The sequence below is a fragment of the Erinaceus europaeus genome, chromosome 16 (genome assembly GCF_950295315.1).
Source record: "Erinaceus europaeus chromosome 16, mEriEur2.1, whole genome shotgun sequence".
In the NCBI taxonomy this organism is placed as follows: Eukaryota; Metazoa; Chordata; class Mammalia; order Eulipotyphla; family Erinaceidae; genus Erinaceus; species Erinaceus europaeus.
In genome coordinates, this window is record NC_080177.1 from 23,908,082 (window position 1) to 23,929,389 (window position 21,308).

The 21,308-nt window shown below is 47.4% G+C and overlaps 1 protein-coding gene and 1 long non-coding RNA gene across 4 annotated transcripts in view; one reads left to right on the top strand and one right to left on the bottom strand.

Moving 5' to 3' along the window:
- ACTN1 (actinin alpha 1) overlaps positions 1-6,813 on the top strand; it is a 102,879-nt gene extending 96,066 nt beyond the window's left edge. Inside the window, exons 18-22 of one of the 3 annotated variants that reach the window (XM_007535327.3) lie at positions 1,735-1,881; positions 2,688-2,768; positions 3,130-3,195; positions 4,224-4,382; positions 6,025-6,813. In XM_007535327.3, coding sequence (XP_007535389.1) covers positions 1,735-1,881; positions 2,688-2,768; positions 3,130-3,195; positions 4,224-4,382; positions 6,025-6,183 — 612 coding nt within the window. In that variant the 3' untranslated portion in view covers positions 6,184-6,813. The remainder of the gene's footprint in view (positions 1-1,734; positions 1,882-2,687; positions 2,769-3,129; positions 3,196-4,223; positions 4,383-6,024) is intronic. The other 2 variants (XM_007535328.3, XM_007535329.3) reach the window with 2 other exon arrangements.
- Positions 1,087-3,594, bottom strand: LOC132533419 (uncharacterized). The gene is made up of 2 exons (XR_009545291.1): positions 3,459-3,594; positions 1,087-1,374 (listed from the first exon to the last, which is right to left on the bottom strand). It is a non-coding gene; the product is annotated as an uncharacterized LOC132533419 (long non-coding RNA).
- Positions 6,814-21,308: the final 14,495 nt, after the last annotated feature.

The following is a 21,308-nucleotide window of genomic DNA, read 5'->3' on the forward strand; positions in this document are numbered from 1 at the left end:
TTAAAACTAAAATATTCTTAAAGATTTTTAAATAGAATTTTAAAATTATTTTTTATATTTATTCCCTTTTGTTGCCCTTGTTGTTTTATTGTTGTAGTTATTATTTGTAGTTATTGATTTCATTGTTGTTGGATAGGACAGAGAGAAATGGAGAGAGGGGGAGAGGAAAGATAGACACCTGCAAACCTGCTTCACCGCTTTTGAAGCAACTGCCCTGCAGGTGGGGAGCCGGGGGCTTGAACTGGGATCCTTGCACTTTATTTCATTGCACTTCATTGCTGGTCCTTGCACTTCATTTAAAAAAAAATTTTATAATTATTTTATTTATTACTATTAGTGCTTTTAGTGGAAAACTATTTGTTTTGGTTGTGACCACTTCATAATTACCAAATTGCATTCCAAACATTTTCACTCTAAATATTTTATTTATTTACTTACTTGATATAGGCAGAGAGGAATCCAGAGGGAAGGGAAACCTAGATACCTGCAGCACTGTTTGACCACTTACAAAACTTTTCCCGTACAGGTGAGGACTGGGGACTTGAACCTGGTTACTCACGCATTGTAACACATGCATTCAACCAAGTGCACCACTACCTAGCCCTTATTATTTTTTTTTAACCAGAGCAAACAGACTCTCATGCCTGAGGCTCCCAAGTCCCAGATACAATCCCCCACACCACCATAAACCAGGGCTGAAAAGTGCTCAGGTTAATAAAAAGGGGGGGGGGGGTAGGATGTTCAGGGAATCACCCAGTATTTTTCCTTTTAATCTTTCCCACTGTATCTTCACTCCTTACTTTTTAAAAAAAAATTTTTATATTTACTTTATTTTCCCTTTTTGCTGTCCTTGTTGTGGTTATTATTGTTGTTGATGTTGTTAGATAGGACAGAGAGAAATGGAGAGAGGCAAGGAAGACAGAGGGGGGAGAGAAAGACAGACACTTGCAGACCTGCTTCACCACCTGTGAAGTGACTCCCCTGCAGGTGAGGAGCTGGGGGCTTGAACTGGAATCCTTACACCGGTCCTTGCACTTTGCGCCAGTGCGCTTAACCCGCTGCGCTACCGCCCGACTCCCTCCTTACTTTTTTTTTTTAATATTTTATTTTATTTACTTATTCCCTTTTGTTGCCCTTGTTGTTTTATTGTTGTAGTTATTATTGTTGTTGTCGTCGTTGTTGGATAGGACAGAGAGAAATGGAGAGAGGAGGGGAAGACAGAGAGGAGGAGAGAAAGATAGACACCTGCAGACCTGCTTCACCGCCTGTGAAGCGACTCCCCTGCAGGTGGGGAGCCGGGGTTCGAACTGGGATCCTTATGCCGGTCCTTGTGCTTTGCGCCACCTGCGCTTAGCCCGCTGCGCTACAGCCCGACTCCCCCTCCTTACTTTTTTTTAAAAATACATTTGTATTTACTAGTATGAGAGAAAAGAGAACCGGCGGATCCAGCATGTGCTGTGCTGGGGATCAAACTGAACACTTGCTGCTGGAGAGTCCAATACTTAAACCACTCTGCCACCTTGCAGGCTGCTTGCCCTTCTTTCTGGCCTCACCCCACTGACAGTTCTGGTCTCTGATGGCTTCCCCCTTCATCTGGGTCTGGGTCCTGGTCCTCCTGCGTGGGGCGGGGGGTGACACTGGGAATCTGAACAGAGGGGCTGCAGTATGGTCGTCATCGACCATTTTGGCTGTGGGCCCCTTTTGCTGATGGGGCCCCCCACTCCCACCCCTTAGCACATCAGAGTGGGCTGGGAGCAGCTCCTCACCACCATTGCCAGGACCATCAATGAGGTGGAGAACCAGATCCTCACCCGGGACGCCAAAGGCATCAGCCAGGAGCAGATGAATGAGTTCCGGGCCTCCTTCAACCACTTCGACCGGGTGAGCCCCTGCCCAGCATGGTATCCCATGGCCTCCAGCCCATGCCCATGCCCCAGGGCCCTGGAGCACACTACCTGGCGTGCACAGCCATGCTGGGGAAGGCCCTTTGCCCTCTGACCTTTGCCCTCCTGCCCTGAAGGGTCAACCCTTGGGAGGAAGGCTTTTAGAGCCTCTGGTGCAAGTGTGCTCTCCGTGGGCTGTGGGGACTGTCCCTCGTCTCTCTCAGGACGGAGGAGGCCAGCTCCTTTCTACCCCCACTCTCCTAGGGCAGCCTCTTGGATACACTTGAGGGGCTTGGGGAGGAGATGATCAGAATTGCGAGACCCATGGGGTCTTATCCCCACTATGGTGGGATGGTGCTACCCAGCCCAGCTCCTTGGGGCTCTGGGGTGACCTCAAAGTGTAGGAGCATGAGTGTGGGTTCTGTCCTCTCCCCCTGCCTGCTTCACTGCCCTCCAGTGGGGTGAGGCTCTCCTAGAAACCTGGGTGGGGTATCGGGGCTGAAGGGGGCTGGGATATCTGGAGGCTGGGTGGGGGCTTTCCATGTTTCTTCACTGTCCCAGCGTCCTACAGCAGGGCTGTGTGCGCCAGGGAGCGGGCACTCGGGGGAGCCTCGTCTGTGTGTCTAACTGTGTGCACTTTTATTTCCCCTCCCACCCGTCCACCCCCCACCCACCCCCGCATGACTGTCCTGTGTCTCCCCACACATGCCACCTCCCCCCACCCGGGCATGGCCCATCCCGCCCCTCACGGCCTCCACCTCCCCGGCACCGCATGGCTCGCTGCCTGGCGCCCGGCGGCCCCAGGATCACTCCGGCACGCTGGGTCCCGAGGAGTTCAAAGCCTGCCTCATCAGCTTGGGCTATGATATTGGCAACGACCCCCAGGTACTCGCCTCCTGCATGGAGCACTCTCGGGGTGGCGTCTGGGGCGAGAAATAACGCGTGTTTCTCCTTTCTCTTTTCTTTCCTCTTCATCTCCCCTGTCCTCCCACTCTGACCTCCACCCTCTGCCATCGGTTCTCTGTCCTGGGAACCTGCTTGGGGGCCCACCTCTCCTCTTCGTCCCATGGACTAATTTCCGGCATCTCCCGGCTCTCCTCTTCCCCTGTGGACATCGTCCCCGGACCTGCCTCTGCTTGTCTTCTGCTCTCCTCCTCATCTGTGCCCTGTCTTTTTGGGCCCCCCGGGCACCCCTTTTCCTACCTCTGCCTCTCCTGGTGTGGACTGTTGTGGACTGCCCCCACAGAAGAAGACAGGCATGATGGACACGGATGATTTCCGCGCCTGCCTGATCTCCATGGGTTACAACATGGTAACGTAAACCCCATCCTGTCCTGGCGAGAGGCCTGACAGCCAGAGAGGCCTTGTCAGGGATCTGGCAGGTGGGGACCATTAAGGAAGATGGTGCCTGGGAGGCCTGGCTGTCTCTCTGCAGTGCCAGTACTCGGTGCTTGGTACCTAATGTGGAGTACTTAATTTTCACGCCACCCTGGATGGTTGGGCTAGCTGACCCAGAGTGGTGAGAGGGACTGTGAATTCATGGATGTTCCAGCTGGAGTAGGTGCTGCCTCATACTACACAGGGCACAGAGATTTCTACCTCCATTTGTGTCAAGGGTCCAGCTAGGACTGCCACCTCTCTGCAGTTGTCCACACCCTTCCAGGGCTGTGTGCCAAGTGCAGGCTCTTCAGGCTGCTCAACACAGAGAAGGGCTGAGCATGGGCTTTAGAGCTAGTGAACTTGGGAGTAAATCCTGGCTCCCAGCTGGAAGTCCCGGGTCTGGTGAGTCCTACTGAACAGCTGGAAGGGTTGTGAGTGAAGGCACTTCTGTGAGTGACACACAGACAGTACACTCTAGTGGAGAGAGCACAGGCTGTGCCCTGAGTTCAAATCCCCGCTCCCCCACCAACTGTGTGTCCTCGGGCAGATCACCAGGTCTGCTAGCATCTCTGTTTTCTTACCTGGAGACCTGATGAAAACAATAAACACTTGCCTTATATAGAGAAGGTCAAATAAGTTAGAATACTAATGACCTCTAGATTAGTGCCTGATATAGAGCAGAGGCTGTGCGGGTGTTAGCCATTGCTTTTGTCGTGATCCTTACAATCAGCATTACTCTGTTTCCTCCAAGGGGAGCCAGGTTGCTTGTAGGGAGTGGCAGGCCTCAGGGTCTTCACTGTTGGGGGTTCTGGCCCTCTAGCATCCTCGGGAGAACCCAGACTAGGCCAGAAGCCCACTGTGCTCTCTCTGTAGCAGCCACAGGCTGCTCTAGGCCTGCAGGGACCACAGGGCCATAGGGGATTGTGACGGAGACTGACAGGCCCACGACTCTTCCTCCAGGGAGAGGCAGAATTTGCCCGCATCATGAGCATTGTGGACCCCAACCGCCTGGGGGTGGTGACGTTCCAGGCCTTCATTGACTTCATGTCTCGAGAGACAGCAGACACAGACACGGCAGACCAGGTCATGGCTTCCTTCAAGATCCTGGCTGGGGACAAGGTGGGTCTGCTTCGGGGTGGACATTGTACCCAAAGCAGGGAGATCATGAACATCCGGGGCTTTGCTCAAGTGCTGGAGGACCTCCTTGGTTCTGTAATGGAGGCAGGTGGTGGAAAGCAGGGGAGTGAGATGTGGTGGGAAGTCTGTCTGAAAACCTGAACTTCATTCTTGCTTCCTCTTGGGGTTGGGGGCGTGTGTGTGTGTGTGTGTGTGTGTGTGTGTGTGTGTGTGTGTGTGCGCGCGCTTTCTGCCTTGCTGAGCAGTGAGTTTCAGGTGTCCAACTCTCCTCTCCCAAGTGTCTGCTTGGCCATAGAAAAGTGGGAGCACCTGGGGGCAGGGGGCCTTGGCAGAGTTGGGACAGGAAGGAACAGAGGACAGAATTTGTTCTGTGAAAATTTCACAGAATGATCCTTATGACTGCCTACCTTCTAAACTTAAAAAGATGTCCTTGAACTTGAATGAGAATGTTAGCAACCTCCCTTTTAGGTTCAGGCTTTGTTCCTTGTAAATTACAGGTGTCAGAAACACTCTGAATTAGCTCAGAAACTGGCTGAAGTACATACGAGATAGAAACCAGATTAGGTTGTGATTAGGAGTGAGTAGATCCGTGCACAGATACCTATGTGTATCTATTTATTCACTGGATAGATACAGCCAGAAATCAAGAGGGAAGGGGGTGATAGAGAGGGAGAGAGACAGAGAGACACCTGCAGCACTATTTTACCACTCGCAAAGTTTTCCCCCTGCAAGTGAGGACTGAGGGCTCGAACCTGGGTCCTTGCACATTGTAACATGCACTCAACCGGATGCCAACACCTCTCCCCCCCCCCAATTTAATTTATTATTAATGATAAAGATGGGGAGAGAAAGAACCAGAGCATCATTCTGACACATACAATGACACATACAATGTCGGGGGTCTAATGTAGGACTTAATGCTTGAGAGTCCAGTACTTTATTATTATTTTTATTATTATGAGAGAGGAGAGAAAGGACTAGAGCACCATTTTGACACGTGATGTTGGGGAGCAAACTGGATACCTCATGCTTAAGAGTCCAAGGCTTTTTTCTTTTTATTTATTTATTTTTTTCCCCTAGAGCACTGGCGCTTAGCTCTAGTTTATGGTGGTGCAGGGACTTTGGCGCCTCAGTCATGAGAGTCTCTTTGCATAACCGTTATTGCTGTCTACTCCCTGTCTTTACTCATTATTAAAGAAGAGAGAACCAGATCATCATGCTGGCACACTGAGATGCTGGGGATCAAAGATGTGGCCTTATGCTTGAGAGTCCAACACATTTGGATTTGATTTGAAGTTTTTATGAATGAGAGAGAGGACCAGAGCATCACTCTGGCATATGCGATGTCAGGGATCAAACTCAGGACCTCATGCTTGAGAGTTTTTAGTCACTGGTTTAGTCAAGGTTTTTAGTCACTGCACCACCTCCCAGCCCACCGTGTGTGTGTGTGTGTGTGTGTGTGTGTGTGTGTGTGTGTGTGTGTGTGTGTGTACGGGTGTATAAATGTATGTGCATGCATGTCTGTGCCTATCCAGGCGTGTGAAGAAGGGGTCAGGGTGGGGAGCTACAGGCTGGCTAACACCATGAACCGTGAGGTTCAAGGCCGCCATCACTCTCTCTGCAGAACTACATCACCGTGGATGAGCTGCGCAGGGAGCTGCCGCCTGACCAGGCCGAGTACTGCATCGCGCGGATGGCCCCATACACAGGCCCCGATGCTGTGCCGGGTGCTCTGGACTACATGTCCTTCTCCACGGCGCTGTATGGCGAGAGTGACCTCTAGCCTGCAGCTGCTCCTGCACCTGCGCCAGCCCGGCCCTTTGCCCCGCCCCCGGCCCCGCACCCACCCCCGCCTCTGCTCCCCCCTCTCGCCATGCGGATTCAGGCTCTGAGCTCCGCCTGAACCCCGCCAGCTGGGACCCACGTGGCATCGAGCTTCCCTGCCCACAAAGTGACAGTTTACAACATTATTTTCTGCAAAAAAAAAAAAAAAGAAAAAGAAAGAAAGAAAAGAAAAATTACATTTAAAAAAAATAAAAAAACAAAAAACAAACAAAAAAACACACCACATATTTTATTATAGAAAAAAAAGTATTTTTTTTCTCCACCAGACTTCTTCAATGGAAAAGAGGCAAGCTCATTAACTCTTTGCACCTGAACGTTTTGTTTGTGACATAGGAAAATAACCAAGCACAATGTTACAGTCCATTCCTCTTTATTGATTTTCCCTTTCCCCTCTCTGTTCCGTCTGCTGTATTCATTTCTTCAACCTCATGTCCACCACTGATGTGGGGGTGGGGGTGGAGGGCAGGGGGATGATCTTGTCAAAAGACACACTGGTGCATGTGTGTTTGCTAGCTCACTTGTCCATGAAATTATTTTATGATATTAAAGAAAAGAATCTTTTGAAATGAATGTTTTTTTAAGTCCAGAGCGGTGATGAGCCTCTTGAGCAATGCATACTTTGGTGTTACCTATTTAAAAAAATGGTCAGGACAAAACCGAAGCATGTGGACCACTTCTGTTGACCAACACACCCCACATCAGAGTGCCAACAGCCGTGTGTCAGGATGGCCGAGCGGTCTCAGGTGCTGCGTTCAGAGTGCTAACAACCACCCAGGCAGCTCTAGGCTTGCTCCTTGCTTAGTGTTCTGGAAGCGTGCTTGGTTCAAGGGAGGTGTGGGGGCAACTAGCCCAAGATATTTGTGGTTTCTTTTTTTTTTTTTTAATTTTTTTTTTTTATTTAAGAAAGGGTTAATTAACAAAACCATAGGGTAGGAGGGGTACAACTCCACACAATTCCCACCACCCAATCTCCATATCCCACCCCCTCCCCCGATAGCTTTCCCATTCTCTATCCCTCTGGGAGCATGGACCCAGGGTCATTGAGGGTTGCAGAAGGTAGAAGGTCTGGCTTCTGTAATTGCTTCCCCGCTGAACATGGGCGTTGACTGGTCAGTCCACGCTCCCAGTCTGCCTCTTTCCCTAGTAGGGTGTGTCTCTGGGGAAGCTGAGCTCCAGGACACATTGGTGGGGTCTTCAATCCAGGGAAGCCTGGCTAGCATCCTGATGGCATCTGGAACCTGGTGATTGAAAAGAGAGTTAACATACAAAGCCAAACAAATTGTTGAGCAATCTTTTTTTTTTTTTTAAGTGAAAGAGATCACAGTACCAGAGCTTTCTCCAGTGCCATGGGGTCTGGGCTCAAACCCAGGTCACATAGATGGCAAAGCAGCATTATTTTACCAACCCTCCCCCCCCCAAACATTGTTTTATCCTGATGTATTCCATCTCCTTATCCTTCAGTTTTTTCATTTTCTAACTGTAAGAGAACTTATTTGGAATGGTAAAATAGCTCACTTAAGTAGTATGCCACTTTGCCACGTGCACGACCTAGGTTTGAGCCCATTCCCACTGCACCGAAGGAAGTTTCCACACTGCTATGATCTTAAGATTTCATTTTAATTAATTAATTTTTTTTAAGAGGGACCAAATGGTGGTGTACCTGGTTGAATGCACTTGTTACAGTGCCCACAGCCCTTGCCTACAGAGGAAAGCTTTGTGAGCACTGAGGCAGTACTGCAGGTGTCTCTCTGTCTCTTCCTTTCTGTCACCCACTTCCTTATTGATTGATTTCTGGCTGTCTTGTCTCTATCCAATAAATAATAAAACTAATTTTTTTTTTATTTATGAGAGATTTTCACATAATACAGAAGCCAGAACACCACTCCAGTAGATGCAGTGCTGGGAACTGAACCAGGACTCTCCAGCAGAAAAGTCCAAACTCTACTAGCTAAAATTTCCCTCCAGTTGCTTGGTTTCTTCATTTTTTTTTTCTTTTGCCTTTGTTGTTGGGTAGGACGGAGAGAAATTGAGAGAGGAGGGGAAGACAGAGAGAGAAAGAGAAAGATAGACACCTGCAGACCTGCTTCACCGCTTGTGAAGTGACTCCCCTGAACCTTATGCCGGTCCTTGTTCTTTGCGCCATGTGCCCTTAACCTGCTGTGCTACTGCTTGACTCCATCTTTTTCATTAATGAAATCTTAAAAAAAAAAAAAAATTGAAGAAAGAAAAACATGATTGGGGCCAAGTGGTTGTGTACATGGTTGAATAGGACCCCAGTTCAAGCCATCACCACCTCCTCATCCCCGCCTGCAGTAGTGAACACTTCACGGCCGGTGAAGTAGGGCTGTGAATTTCCTGTCAATTTTTCTGTGTCCTATAATAAAAAATTAAAAGTTTTTTTTTGCCTCACTGTGGTTTGCCTTCCACAGCTCCAAGCAGCTCTGTGACACCTACCCTACCCCCCAAATCCTTGAAGAATTCTTGGAGAGCCCCTTGCCCCCTGCTCCTGGAGGCTGTTTTTTTTCTCTCTCCTTTTGTTGCCCTGGTTTTATTGTTGTTATTGATGTTATTGATGTCATTGTTGGATAGGACAGAGAGAAATGGAGAGGGAGGTTCTGAGTTTGATCCCTGGCAGCCCATGTGCCTGAGTGATGCTCTAGGTCTCTCTCCCTCTCTTTCTCTCACTAGTAAATGAATATGTAAGGGTCAAGATAGTGGCTCACATGGTAAAGCACACACAGGGGGGCCGGGGAGTGGGGAGCAGGGTTTCACGAGTGGTGGAGCAGTACTGCAAATATCTCCCACTCTAAAAATAAAGGGGGGGGGGTTGCGCGGTAGCGCAGCAGATTAAGTGCACATGGCATAAAGCACAGAGACCAGCATAAAGATCCCAGTTCAAGTCCCTGACTCCCCACCTGCAGGAGGGTGGCTTCACAAGCAGTGAAGCAGGTCTGCAGGTGTCTCTCCCTCTCTGTCTTCCCTTCCTCTCTCCATTTCTCTCTGTCCTATCCAACAACAATGACAATAACAACAAGGGCAACAAAAGGGGGACAAATGGCTTCCAGGAGCACTGGATTCGTGGTGCAGGCACCAAGCCCCAGCAGTAACCCTAGAGGGAAAAATTAATTTTTAAAAAAAGGAAAAGAACAAACTGGAACATGGAAAAATTCTATTAAAAATAATTATAGGGGGAATAGGTGGGGGTGCACCTGGTTGAGCACACATTACAGTGCACAAAGACCCAGGTTCAAGCCCTTGACCCCCACCTTTAGGGGGAAAGCTTTGCAAGTAGTGAAGCAGTGATGTCAGTCTCTCTTGTCTTCCCCTTCCCTTTTTATTTCTCAAATATATCAATAAATACAAAAAACTTAAATTCTTGTCCAGGAGGTGGCACAGTGGAGAAAGCATTAGATTTTATGGCCCAGGAGGTGGCACAGTGATAGGGCTTTGGACTCTCAAGCATGAGGTCCCGAGTTCCATGCTCAGCAGCACATGTGCCAGAGCGATGTCTGGTTCTTTCTCTCCTCATATCTCTCTCATTAATAAATAACCAAGGGAGTTGGGTGGTAGCGCAGCGGGTTAAGCGCAGGTGGCGCAAAGCACAAAGACCGGTGTAAGAACTCCGGTTCCAGCCCCCGGCTCCCCACCTGCAGGGGAGTCGCTTCACAAGCGGTGAAGCAGGTCTGCAGGTGTCTATCTTTCTCTCCCCCTCTCTGTCTTCCCCTCCTCTCTACATTTCTCTCTGTCCTATCCAACAACAACAATAAAAAGGGCAACAAAAGGGAATAAATAAATATTTAATAAATAAATAAAATGGGTGGGGGTGGATAGCATAACGACCATGCCAACAGATTCACGTGCCTGAGGCCCCTAAGTCTCAGGTTCAATTCCCCATACCACCATAAGCCAGAGCTGAGCAGTGCGAAGAAAAAAAATAGTAAAATTCTTTGAGAGTAACCAAAGAAGACACATCTCTTTCATATAAATGTCTTTCCAAAGAAACTGTTGTCTAGTTTTCAAGGCCCATCCGTAAAATCACCCCTTTTCAAAGTTGCATATTAGGGGGCAGATTTTTGTTCCAGTGAAGTGAGAAAATGAGGTGCCTCCAGTGTGCCTGTTGCAAAAGGGGGGTGGGGAGGCTCTTGGCACTCAAGACATGGGCACTGCAGCCCAGGACACAGGTCATGTGGGAGAGCGAGATGGCACCAACTCCCCGGTTCAATCTCAACACTACCATAAGCCAGAGTTGAACCGTGCTCTGGTGTTTCTCTGTGTCTTTCTCTACGTATATCCCATTTGTTGTAAATGACGTCCAATTAAAATTACTTGTCAAGGCAAAAAATAAGGAATTGAAGCAAGGTATTTATTCTTTTGCAAAGAGACATGCTGCCAACAGTGGCCAGCAGGCAGCAGTGCACCCCCCCCACCCGTCTCCCATCTTTTATACCTGACCCCTAGGCTGGGCTTCAGAGCTCACAATCTCCCCCGTTGCCTAATTAAGTAAAGGAGGAAGAGAACCTGAGGGTCTCTGCTGGAGCAAGCACTGCAAGGAGCTGACCTAAAAAATACAAAACTACTGGCCACAGGTGGTCATAGATAACAATTTATAAAAAGAATTTTTGTCCTAAACAGTTGTTCTGTTCATGTTCTTTGGAAGAGAAGACCTAACCATCTGTCACCACACATTAAAATAATATAAAATTTTTTTACTGGGGGATTAATGGTTTACAGTAAATACAGTTGTTGATACATGTATAAAAATTCTATTTTCTGCAAGACATTATTTATCCCCTTTTGTTGCCCTTGTTTTATTGTTGTAGTCATTGTTGGAAAGGACAGAGAGAAATGGAGAGAGGAGGGGTGTTGGTATGCATGAGACCCCTTCTGTTTCATTTGGTTTAAATCCCCCCTGCTTAACACTATTCTATTTACATAACCGCTTCATTCTATTTACATAACCACTGTTAACAAGTTCCACCCTCCCTCCAGGGCATTTGTGGTTCAGTGATAGGATTCTCGCCTGCTCTGCCCCCTCTTTGTCACACTCTGATTTTCACCAGTCACTTTTCTCTCCACCCTCTCTATGTCACATCCTGTTTCCACCCTACTTCGCAAGTATATATAAAGACAGCATTGTGAGTTTTACTGTACTTTGAGTTTAACTTAGCTCGTCTTAGATTGTGCTGCGTCCTGCATGAATAAAGAGATACTGCCTACAGCTCAACTATGAGTCCCTGGTCGTCTGTTACCTGCCCGTGAAGCCAGCCCGGCGAAAACAACATAACCCATCGAAAACAACAGAGGGGAAGACAGAGAAGGGGAGAGAAAGATAGACACCTGCAGACCTGCTTCACCGCTTTTGAAGCGACTCCCCTGCAGGTGGGGAGCTGGGGCTCGAACCAGGATCCTTCCACCGGGCCTTGTACTTTGCGCCACCTGTGCTTAACCCACTGTGCTACCACCCGACTCCCTCTGCAAGACATTATAACATACCCCCACCTAGGTCCTTCACTATCATGTTCCAGGACCTGAACATTTCTCCACCCACACACCAAAAAAATGAGTGCTTTACTTTTGTGCAATACACAATAAATAAAATATTAATTTTTTTTTGCCTCCAGGGTTATCTCGGGCTGGGTGCTACACGAGTCCACTGCTCCTGGAGGCCATCTGTTTTTCCCCATGGTTGTGATTGTTGTCATTATTATTATTGTTGTTGGATAGGATAGAGAAAAGCCAAGAGAGGAGGTGAAGACAAGGGAGAGAAAGATACCTGCAGACCTGCTTCACCACCTGTGAAACGACCTCCCTTTAGCTGGGGATCTGGGGGCTTACGCCAGGATCCTTCAGTTGGTCCTTACACTTCATGCCATGTGTGCTTAACCCACTGTGCTACCGCCCAACCCCCCAAAATGATACTTTTTTAAAAAAAGAATTTTTATATTCATTCATTAGAAAGGGGAGCGAGAAAGAACCAGACGTCATTCTGGTACATGTGCTGCCAGGGATTGAACTCAGGACCTCATGATTGAGAATCCAATGCTTTATCCACTGCACCACCTCCCGGACCACCAAAAGGCTACTTTTTAAAAAAATATTTTAAAAAATATTTATTTTCCTTTTTGTTGCCCTTGTTGTTTTTATTATTGTTGTTGTTATTGATGATGTCGTTGTTGGATAGGACAGAGAGAAATGGAGAGAGGAGGGGAAGACAGAGGGGGAGAGAAAGATAGACACCTACAGACCTGCTTCACTGCCTGTGAAGAGAAATTCTGCCTTACAGAGAAATTCCTATCACCCGCCCAAGCTGGTTTCCGCCCAGGAAGATCTACCTGCGAACAAGCCCTGGCCCTCTCAACTTACATTGAAAATGGATTCCAGAAGAATTTAAAGATGGGTGCTGTCTATGTTGATCTCACAGCAGCCTATGACACGGTCTGGCACCGTGGTCTCCTAGTCAAGATCTCAAGATGCCTGCCTCCATGGGCGGCCAACACTATATCGTTTCTTTTCCAAAACAGAAGATTCCGGGTGCATCTGGGTGACAAGTCTAGCAGATGGAGACTTGTCTCAAGTGGCCTCCCCCAGGGCTCTGTTCTGGCTCCTACGCTATTTAATATTTACATCAATGACCTCCAGAAACTTCTTCAAGGAAGTTCATCTACGCCGATGACATCTGCTGTGCAACTCAGGCATCCAAGTTTGACATCCTTGAGGAAACACTCACGAAAGACATGTCTCTGATATCTGATTACTGTAAAAATAGGCGACTAATCCCTAGCACTGCAAAAACGGTATCATCTGTTTTCCATCTACACCATGCCTCGGCCTCGCGTGAGCTTAATGTGCAGCTTGGCGATACGAGAATCCGGCATGAAGCCCAGCCAGTCTATCTTGGCGTTACTCTCGATCACACCCTGTCATTTCACGAACATCTCATAAAAACTGCAGCAAAGGTGGGCGCGAGGAATCACATCATTGCAAGACTGGCCAGCTCCTCCTGGGGCGCGAGCGCTTCCACACTACGATCATCATCTCTGGCATTATGCTATTCCACTGCAGAATACTGTGCCCCAGTATGGTTCCGTAGCCCCCATGTCCACTTGGTCGATTCCAAATTATATTCCTCCATGAGGATCATTTCTGGAACCATCTGTTCCACCCCGGTTCCATGGCTGCCAGTTCTTAGCAACATCACCCCGCCAGATATTCGTCGGGATGCGGCATCATCTAAGTTCATCTCCCACGTCTACGTTCGACCGGACCTGCCAATATACGCGGATATCTTCGCCCACCCTGTCCAACGCTTGACGTCTCGTCACCCAATCTGGTCCCCTACGCCTACACTGAACTTCTCTGTTCCAGTCTCTTGGAAACAGAGCTGGCAGTCAGCTGAGGTAAAGAACAAACTCCTCATCACAGACCCCTGCAAGCGTCAACCCGGCTTTGACCTAGCACGTTATGATCGGGCCCTCCTCAATCGCTATGGAACAGGCCATGGCCGGTGCGCCGCTGTGTTCCATCGCTGGGGAGCCAGAGACGACCCGAACTGCCCCTGTGGCTCCAGACAGACTATGACCCACATAGTCAACGACTGCCACCTCTCCAGATTCAAAGGAGGTCTCAAAGCTTTACATCAGGCTCAACCTGACGTTGTTGACTAGCTACAGAAGAAGGGCAAACGCTAGAAGAAGAAGAACTGCCTGTGAATCGACTCCCCTGCAGGTGGGGAACCAGGGGCTTGAACTGGGATCCTTACTGAGATCCTTAGTCGGTCCATGTGCTTAGCACCACCTGCGCTTAACCCACTGTGCTACCGCCCAACTCCCCAAGGCTACTTTTAAGACAGGTTAGGGGCCGGGCAGTGGCACTCTGTTGCGAGCACACGTTACTATACACAGGGACCTGGGTTCACGCAGGGATCCCTGCTCCCCACCTGCAGGAAGGGAGCTTCACGAGCTGTGAAGTAGGTCTCCAAGTATCTTTCTCTTGCCTTATCTCCCCTCCCCCTCAATTTATCTCTGTCCTCTCAAAAGAAAGGAAGGAAGGAAAAATGAGGTCACTGGGAGTTGTGGCTAGGAAATAAATATAAATAAATATATAAATAAATATAAAATATAGATAAAATAAATATATAAATGAGCTAGGTTGTGACCCAGAAAGTGGTGCAGTAGGTAAAACATTGGACTCAGAAGCATGAGAACCCAATTTTTGTTTGATTCCCCGGGATTGCCTGTACCAGAGTGATAATATGATTCATTCTCTTAACATTTTTTTTTTTTTGCTTCCAGGGTTGTTGCTGGGGCTCGGTGCCTGCATCATAAATCCACCGCTCCTGGAGGATATTTTTTGTTACCCTTATTGTTTTATCATTGTTTGACTTATTATTGTTGTTTATTGATATTGTTGTTGTTGGATAGGACAGAGAGAAATCGAGAGAGGAGGGGGAGAGAAAGACACCTGCAGACCTGCTTCCCCGCTTGTGAAGCGTCCCCCCGCAGGTGGGAAGTGGGAGGGGGTGGGGGGGTGGGCTTGAACCGGCTTCCTTATTCCGGTCTTTGTGCTTAGCACCCTGTGCCCTTAACCCACTGCGAAACCGCCCAACCCTCTAACACATTTTAAGGTTTTTTAAAAAAAGTTGAGTGGATGCTGCCATCCAGTGGTCAAATGTGTTATTACATACAGTGTTTCTCAGGGACTGGGCACAAAGCCCAGGGGTCCCCTGGCTTTACCACCTTCCATTGGAATTAGCAGTAAAACCTGTGACCAGAAGCCAGCTAGACCAGGGCCTGGGCCTAAGACACCCATCAGCGGAATTTGAAGAAGAAAGACCTGTGGCCAGAGGCCAAAAGGAGTCATCCCCTAAGCGGTAGATCAAGAAGTAAAGAATGAAGGATGCCTGCATCCACCTAAGAGCCCTCCAGGCATTTGGGGTGTCTCAGCTGGCCTCCCTGCTCAAGAGGTACCTGACCTGGACTGGCAGTCAGGAAGGGCTTCCTGCAGGAGAGGACAGCTGAGCAGAGCCTTAAAGAGTGGCTGGGTGGCCTGGGGGAACTAGATGGAAGGTGGAGTGGTGCCGTGGTGCAACTCCTTTCTGTCTGTCTGTCTCCTCTCCCTTTCTCACGCTCTCTGTATTTCACTCTAAAGGAAAGAGCTGGAGAGAGAGCATAATGGCTCTGCAAAATCTCATGCCTGAGGCTCCAAAGGACCCAGAAGCCCACAGCACTGTTTCACTTCTCCCAAAACTTTTCCCCTGTAAGTGGGCTCTTAAACCTCCGTCCTTGACCACTGTAACATATTTGCTCTGCTGGGTGTGCCAGTGCTTGTATAGATATATAAAGGTTTTTAAAAAATATTTACTTATTTTCCCTTTTGTTGCCCTTGTTTTTTTATTGTTGTTGTTATTGATGTCGTTGGATAGGACAGAGAGAAATCGAGAGAGGAGGGGAAGACAGAGGGGGGGGAGGGAAAGATAAGACACCTGCAGACCTTCTTCACCGCCCGTGAAGCGACTCCCCTGCAGGTGGGGAGCCGGGAGCTTGAACCAGGATCCTTACGCTGGTCCTTGCGCTTTGCGCCGCCATGTGTACTTAACCGACTCCTTTTTTTTTTTTAAATAAGTTGCAGCACATTCAATCTGTTGTTGAAGCTCCATGCCACAACTTTTTTTTTTTTTTTAACCAGAGCACTGCTCAGCTCTGGCCTCTGCTCCTTCCCTTCCCTCTCAATTTCTGTCTGTCTCTATCCAATAAGTAGACTTACAAAAAAAATGTTATCTTTGTTTATTTATTGGATAGACAACCAGAAATCAAGAGGGAAGGGGGTGGTAGAAAGGGAGAGAGACAGAGAGACACCTGCCATACTGCTTCACCACTCACAGAGCTTTCCCCTTGCAGTTGAGGACCAGGGACTTGAGCATTGCAATATGTGTGCTCAACCAGGTTTACCACCACTCAGCCCCTAAAACTTTAAAAAAATTTTTCTTTCTATTTATTTATTCCCTTTTGTTGTCCTCGTTGTTTTATTGTAGTTACTATTGATGTCGTTGTTGTTGGATAGGACAGAGAGAAATGGAGAGAGGAGGGGAAGACAGAGAGGGGGGAGAGAAAGATAGACACCTGCAGACCTGCTTCACTGCCTGTGAAGCGACTCCCCTGCAGGTGGGGAGCCGGGGGCTTGAACCTGGATCCTTATGCTTGTGCTTTGCACCACATGCGCTTAACCCGCTGTGCTACTGCCTGACTCCCCCCTAGAACTTTTTAAAGGTGCATAGTCCAAGGCCCTGTCCCCAGAGATCCTTTTATTTATTTATTTTTAATTTAATCTTGATAGGACAGAGAGAAATTGAGAGGGGGAGGGAAATAGGGAGAGAGACCTGCAGATATGCTTCACCACTGGCAAAGCTTGACCCATGCAGGTGGGGAGTGGAGACTAGAACCTAGGCCCTTGGGCCTGCTAACAAGTGTGCTTTAACCACCTGCGCCACTGCCCAACTTACCACTTCCCTAGAGATTCTGAAAGAACTGGAAATCTCTTTCTAGGAGTCCAGTAAGAATAAGCCAAACAGACTCAGTGGATTGTACTTTGAAAAACATCAGAGGGGGAGAAAATAAAAAGACAGAAAGAAAAGGAAAAAACACCAGAGGATCTCCTTAGCAACAGTGGCCTTAGCAGCAGTAGAATTTATTTATTTATTTGTTTGTTTGTTTATTATTTTACCAGTGCACTGCTCAGCTCTGGCTTATACTGAGTGGTGTCAGGGATTGAACCTGACATGAAAGTCTGTTGCATAACCATTATGCTACCTACTCCCCAAATCCCTGCCCCCTCCCCGCAATAGTGGAATTTGATCATCATGTAAGAAAACTTTTTTTTTGCAGCCCAGGAGGTGGCGCAGTAGATCAAGTGTTGGCTTCACAGGCATGCAGTCCGGAGTTGTTTCGTTTTTTGCCTCCAGAGTTATTGCTGGGGCTCGGTGTTTGTACTACGAATCCACTGCTCCTGGAGGCCATCATTTTGCCATTGTTGTCGTTGTTTTTGGATAGGACAGAGAGAAACTGAGAGAGGAGGGGAAGACAGAGAGGGGGAGAGAAAGACACCCACAGATCTCCTTCACTGCCTGTGAAGCGACCCTCCTGCAGGTAGGGAGCCTGGGGCTCCATCCCGGAGCTGCGCTGCCACCTAGCCCCTGAGTTTAATCCTAGCATCTCTTACATTCTTTCTCATAAATACATAAATAAATCTTTAAAAGAAAAAAAAACACCTGGTGAGGCTGGGTGGTGGCATGCCTGGTTGAGAGTCCATGTTACCATGCACAAGGGTCTGGGTTCAAGGCCTCAGACCCTCCTGCAGTTGGGAAGCTTCGTGAATGATGGCGCAGTGCTGCAGATGTTTTTCTGTCTCCTCCTTCCCTCTCAGTCTCTGTGTCTATGCAACAATAAAAAGTAAATGATGACTTTTTTTGCTTAAAAATATTTTTTATTATTGATTTGAAAGTGTTCTACAAAGTTATAAGATTTCAGGAATATATTAACACCCACTTATGACATATAAAGCACCAAGCTGGGGGTCGGGTGGTAGTGCAGTGGGTTAAGTGCAAAGTGCAAGGACAAGATCCTGGTCCAACCCCCCACACACACACCTGCAGAGGAGTCGCTTCACAGGCAGTGAAGCAGGTCTGCAGGTGTCTATCTTTCTCTCCCCCTCTCTCTATCTTCCCCATCTCTCTCCATTTCTCTCTGTCCTATCCAACAACAAATGACATCATCAACAATAATAACCACAACAAGGCTACAACAACAAGAGCAACAAAAGGGGGGGGTGGCCTCCAGGAGCAGTGGATTCATGGTGCAGGCACTGAGTGCCAGCAATAACGCTGGAGGCAAAAAAATAAAGCACCAAGCCCTCCACCAAGGTCAGTGTATCATTCCCCCCAAACCACTAAGTCCAAGAGGCATTAGATTAATCTATGTCTATGTATGTAGCAAATTCATTTACTTTAGTCACCTGTATGCCACATAGAAGCAGAACTGTTAGAAGTTGTCCTTCATTTTTTTTTTTTATCATTTAGCAGTCACCTCCGGTTCCACCCATTTTGTTCCAGACGATACGATCTCTTTTATTTTTTTTATTATCTTTATTTATTTGTTAGACATAGCCAGAAATTGAAAAGAAGGAGGATATAGAGAGGGAAAGAGGAACTGGGTGGTGATGCACCTGGTTGAATGTACATGTTACAATGCTCAAGGAACTGGGTTCAAGCCTCTGGTCCCCACCTGCAGGGGGAAAGCCTCACAGGTGATGGAGCATTGTTGCAGGTAACTCTCTGTCTCTCTCCCTCTCTATCTCTCCCTTCCTTCTTGATTTCTGGCTGTTTCTACCCAAAAAATTCATTCCGATAAAAAAAATTAAAAAAAAATAGAGGTCCTGGAGGTGGCACAGTGAACAAAACATTAGACTCTCAAGCATGAGGTCCTGAGTTCAATCCCTGGCAGCACATGTACCAGAGTGATGTCTGGTTCTTTCTCTCTCCTCCTATCTTTCTCATGAATAAATAAATGAAATCTTTAAGAAAGAGAGAGAGGGATAGAGACAGAGAGACACCTGCAACATTACTAATTATAGGACCTACTTAAAGAAAGTAGAAGAATAAATGTAGTAGACCAGAACAGAGAAATTATAATAGGGCATAAAGAAACTTGGTAGTGGTGGTAGTCCTGAATGTCTGAATATTTAAAAGATTATTAATCAAGTTAGCCAGCTATTAGGCTAAAAAAATATGTTAGATCACCAAGTAGAGCCCAATAGATAGCACCAAGGGAATATTCCATGGATGGTGGGGCAATGCTGAGGTATCTCTCCTCTCTGTCTCTTCCTCCCCTCCTCATCTCAAGGAATTTGAAATTTAGGGGTTGCTGGATGTGTGAGTTACCTTGATTGGTTACTGCTCTAGTTATATGAATATATATATCCAGAGAGATAGCATTGTGGTTATATAATAAGACTTTATTATTTTATTTATTTATTATTTATTTTCCCTTTTGTTGCCCTTCATTTATTGTTGTAGCTATTATTGTTGTTGTTGGATAGGACAGAGAGAAATGGAGAAAGGAGGGAAAAACAGAGGGGGAGAGAAAGATAGACATCTGCAGACCTGCTTCACTGCTTGTGAAGCGACTCCCCTGCAGGTGGGGAGCCGGGGGCTCCTACCGGGATCCTTACACTGGTCCTTGGCTTCGCGCCACCTGCGCTTAACCCGCTGCGCTACTGTCCGACCCCCTATTGTTTTATTTTTAATCAGGGCACTGCTCAGCTCTGGCTTGTGGTTGGGGGGATTGAACCTGGGACTTTGGAGCCTCAGGCATGAGTCTTTTTGCATAACCATTATGCTGTCTACCCTCCGCCCATAAGACTTTCTTCTTTAAAAAAGTTTTTATTAATTACTGGATAGAGACAGAGAAAATTAGAAGGAAGAGGAGATAGGGAGAGAGACAGGGTGGGGAGACAGCACAGTGGTTTTGCAAAGAGATTCAATCTCCAGAACCACCAGAAGATACAGTTGAGCAGTGCTCTGGTAAAAAATAAATTAAAGGGGGGTCAGGCAGTAGCACAGCAGGTTAAGCGCACATGGAACGAAGCACAGACCGGCGTAAGGTTCCCAGTTCGAGCCCCTGGCTCCCCACCTGCAGGGGAGTCGTTTCACAAGCAGTATAGCAGGTCTGCAGGTGTCTATCTTTCTCTCCCCCTCTCTGTCTTCCCCTCCTCTCTCCATTTCTCTCTGTCCTATCCAACAACAACGACATCAATAACAACAACAGTAATAACCACAACGATAAAAGAAGGGCAACAAAAGGGAAAAAAAATAGCCTCCAGGAGCAGTGGATTTGTGGTGCAGGTGCCAAGCCCCAGCAGTAACCCTGGAGGAAATAAAATAAAATAAAATAAAATTTAAATTAAATTAAATTAAAAGAAATTAAAATAAGTGAATACATTAATTAAAAAAGAGACCGGTTGGTGACACACCTGATTGAGTGCACATGTTACAATGTGCAAGGACCCGGGTTTGAATCCCTGGTCCCCACCTGCAGAAGGAAAGCTTTGCAATTGGTGAAGCTGTGCTGCAGGTTTCTCTCTTTCTCTCTCTTTATCTCCCTCTAACTTCTCTATTTCTGGCTGTCTCTATCCAATAAATAGAGATAAAAACAACTTTTAAAAAATTAAATGTCCAGAGCCAGGTGGTGGCACACCTTGTTAAGCACACACCTTGTTAAGCACACACCTTGTTAAGCACACACACACACATTACCATGAGCAAGGACTCAGGATCAAGCCCACTTACAGGGAGAGAGCTTCACAAGTGGTAAAGCAGAACTGCAGGTGTCTCTCTGTCTCTTTCTCTCTCTCTCTATCTCCCCCTTCCCTCTCAATTTCTGTCTCTATCTAATAATAAATAAGATATAAAAATTTAAAAAAATATTAAATTGCATCTTGTAAAAAAGAGAGAGAGGTCCAGGAGGTGGCGCAGTAGATAAAGGGTTGTATTCTCAAACATGAGGTCCTGAGTCCCATCTCCAGCACATGTACCAGAGTGACGTACCTTTCTCTCTCTTCCTATCTCTCTCATTAATAAACAAATAAATTAAATTCATTTTTAAAAAGAGGGGGGCTGGGTGGTTGAGTGCACGTGTTATCACGTGCAAGGACCCAGGCTCGAGTCCCTGGTCCCCAACTGCAAGGGAAAGCTTTGCGAGTGGTAAAGCAGGTCTGCAGGTTCTGTCTCTCTCCCTATCAACCCCTTCCTTCTCAATTTCTGGCTATGTCTATCCAATAAATATAATACAAAAAAATAAATAAAAATAAAAATTCCCGCCACCACCATATAAACCAGAGCTGAGCAGTCCTCTAGGAAAGCAATCTCTGGGGATCAACCTGGGGGCCCAAGAGAAAAAGGTTGTCTCCTCTCAGAGGACTGAGAAGAGAAGCCTAAGGTTGCAGTTACAACCCCTGGAGTAACTCAGGGGCAACAGAGGCACCCCCTCTTACCCTTGCAGCCCCCTTGTCTGA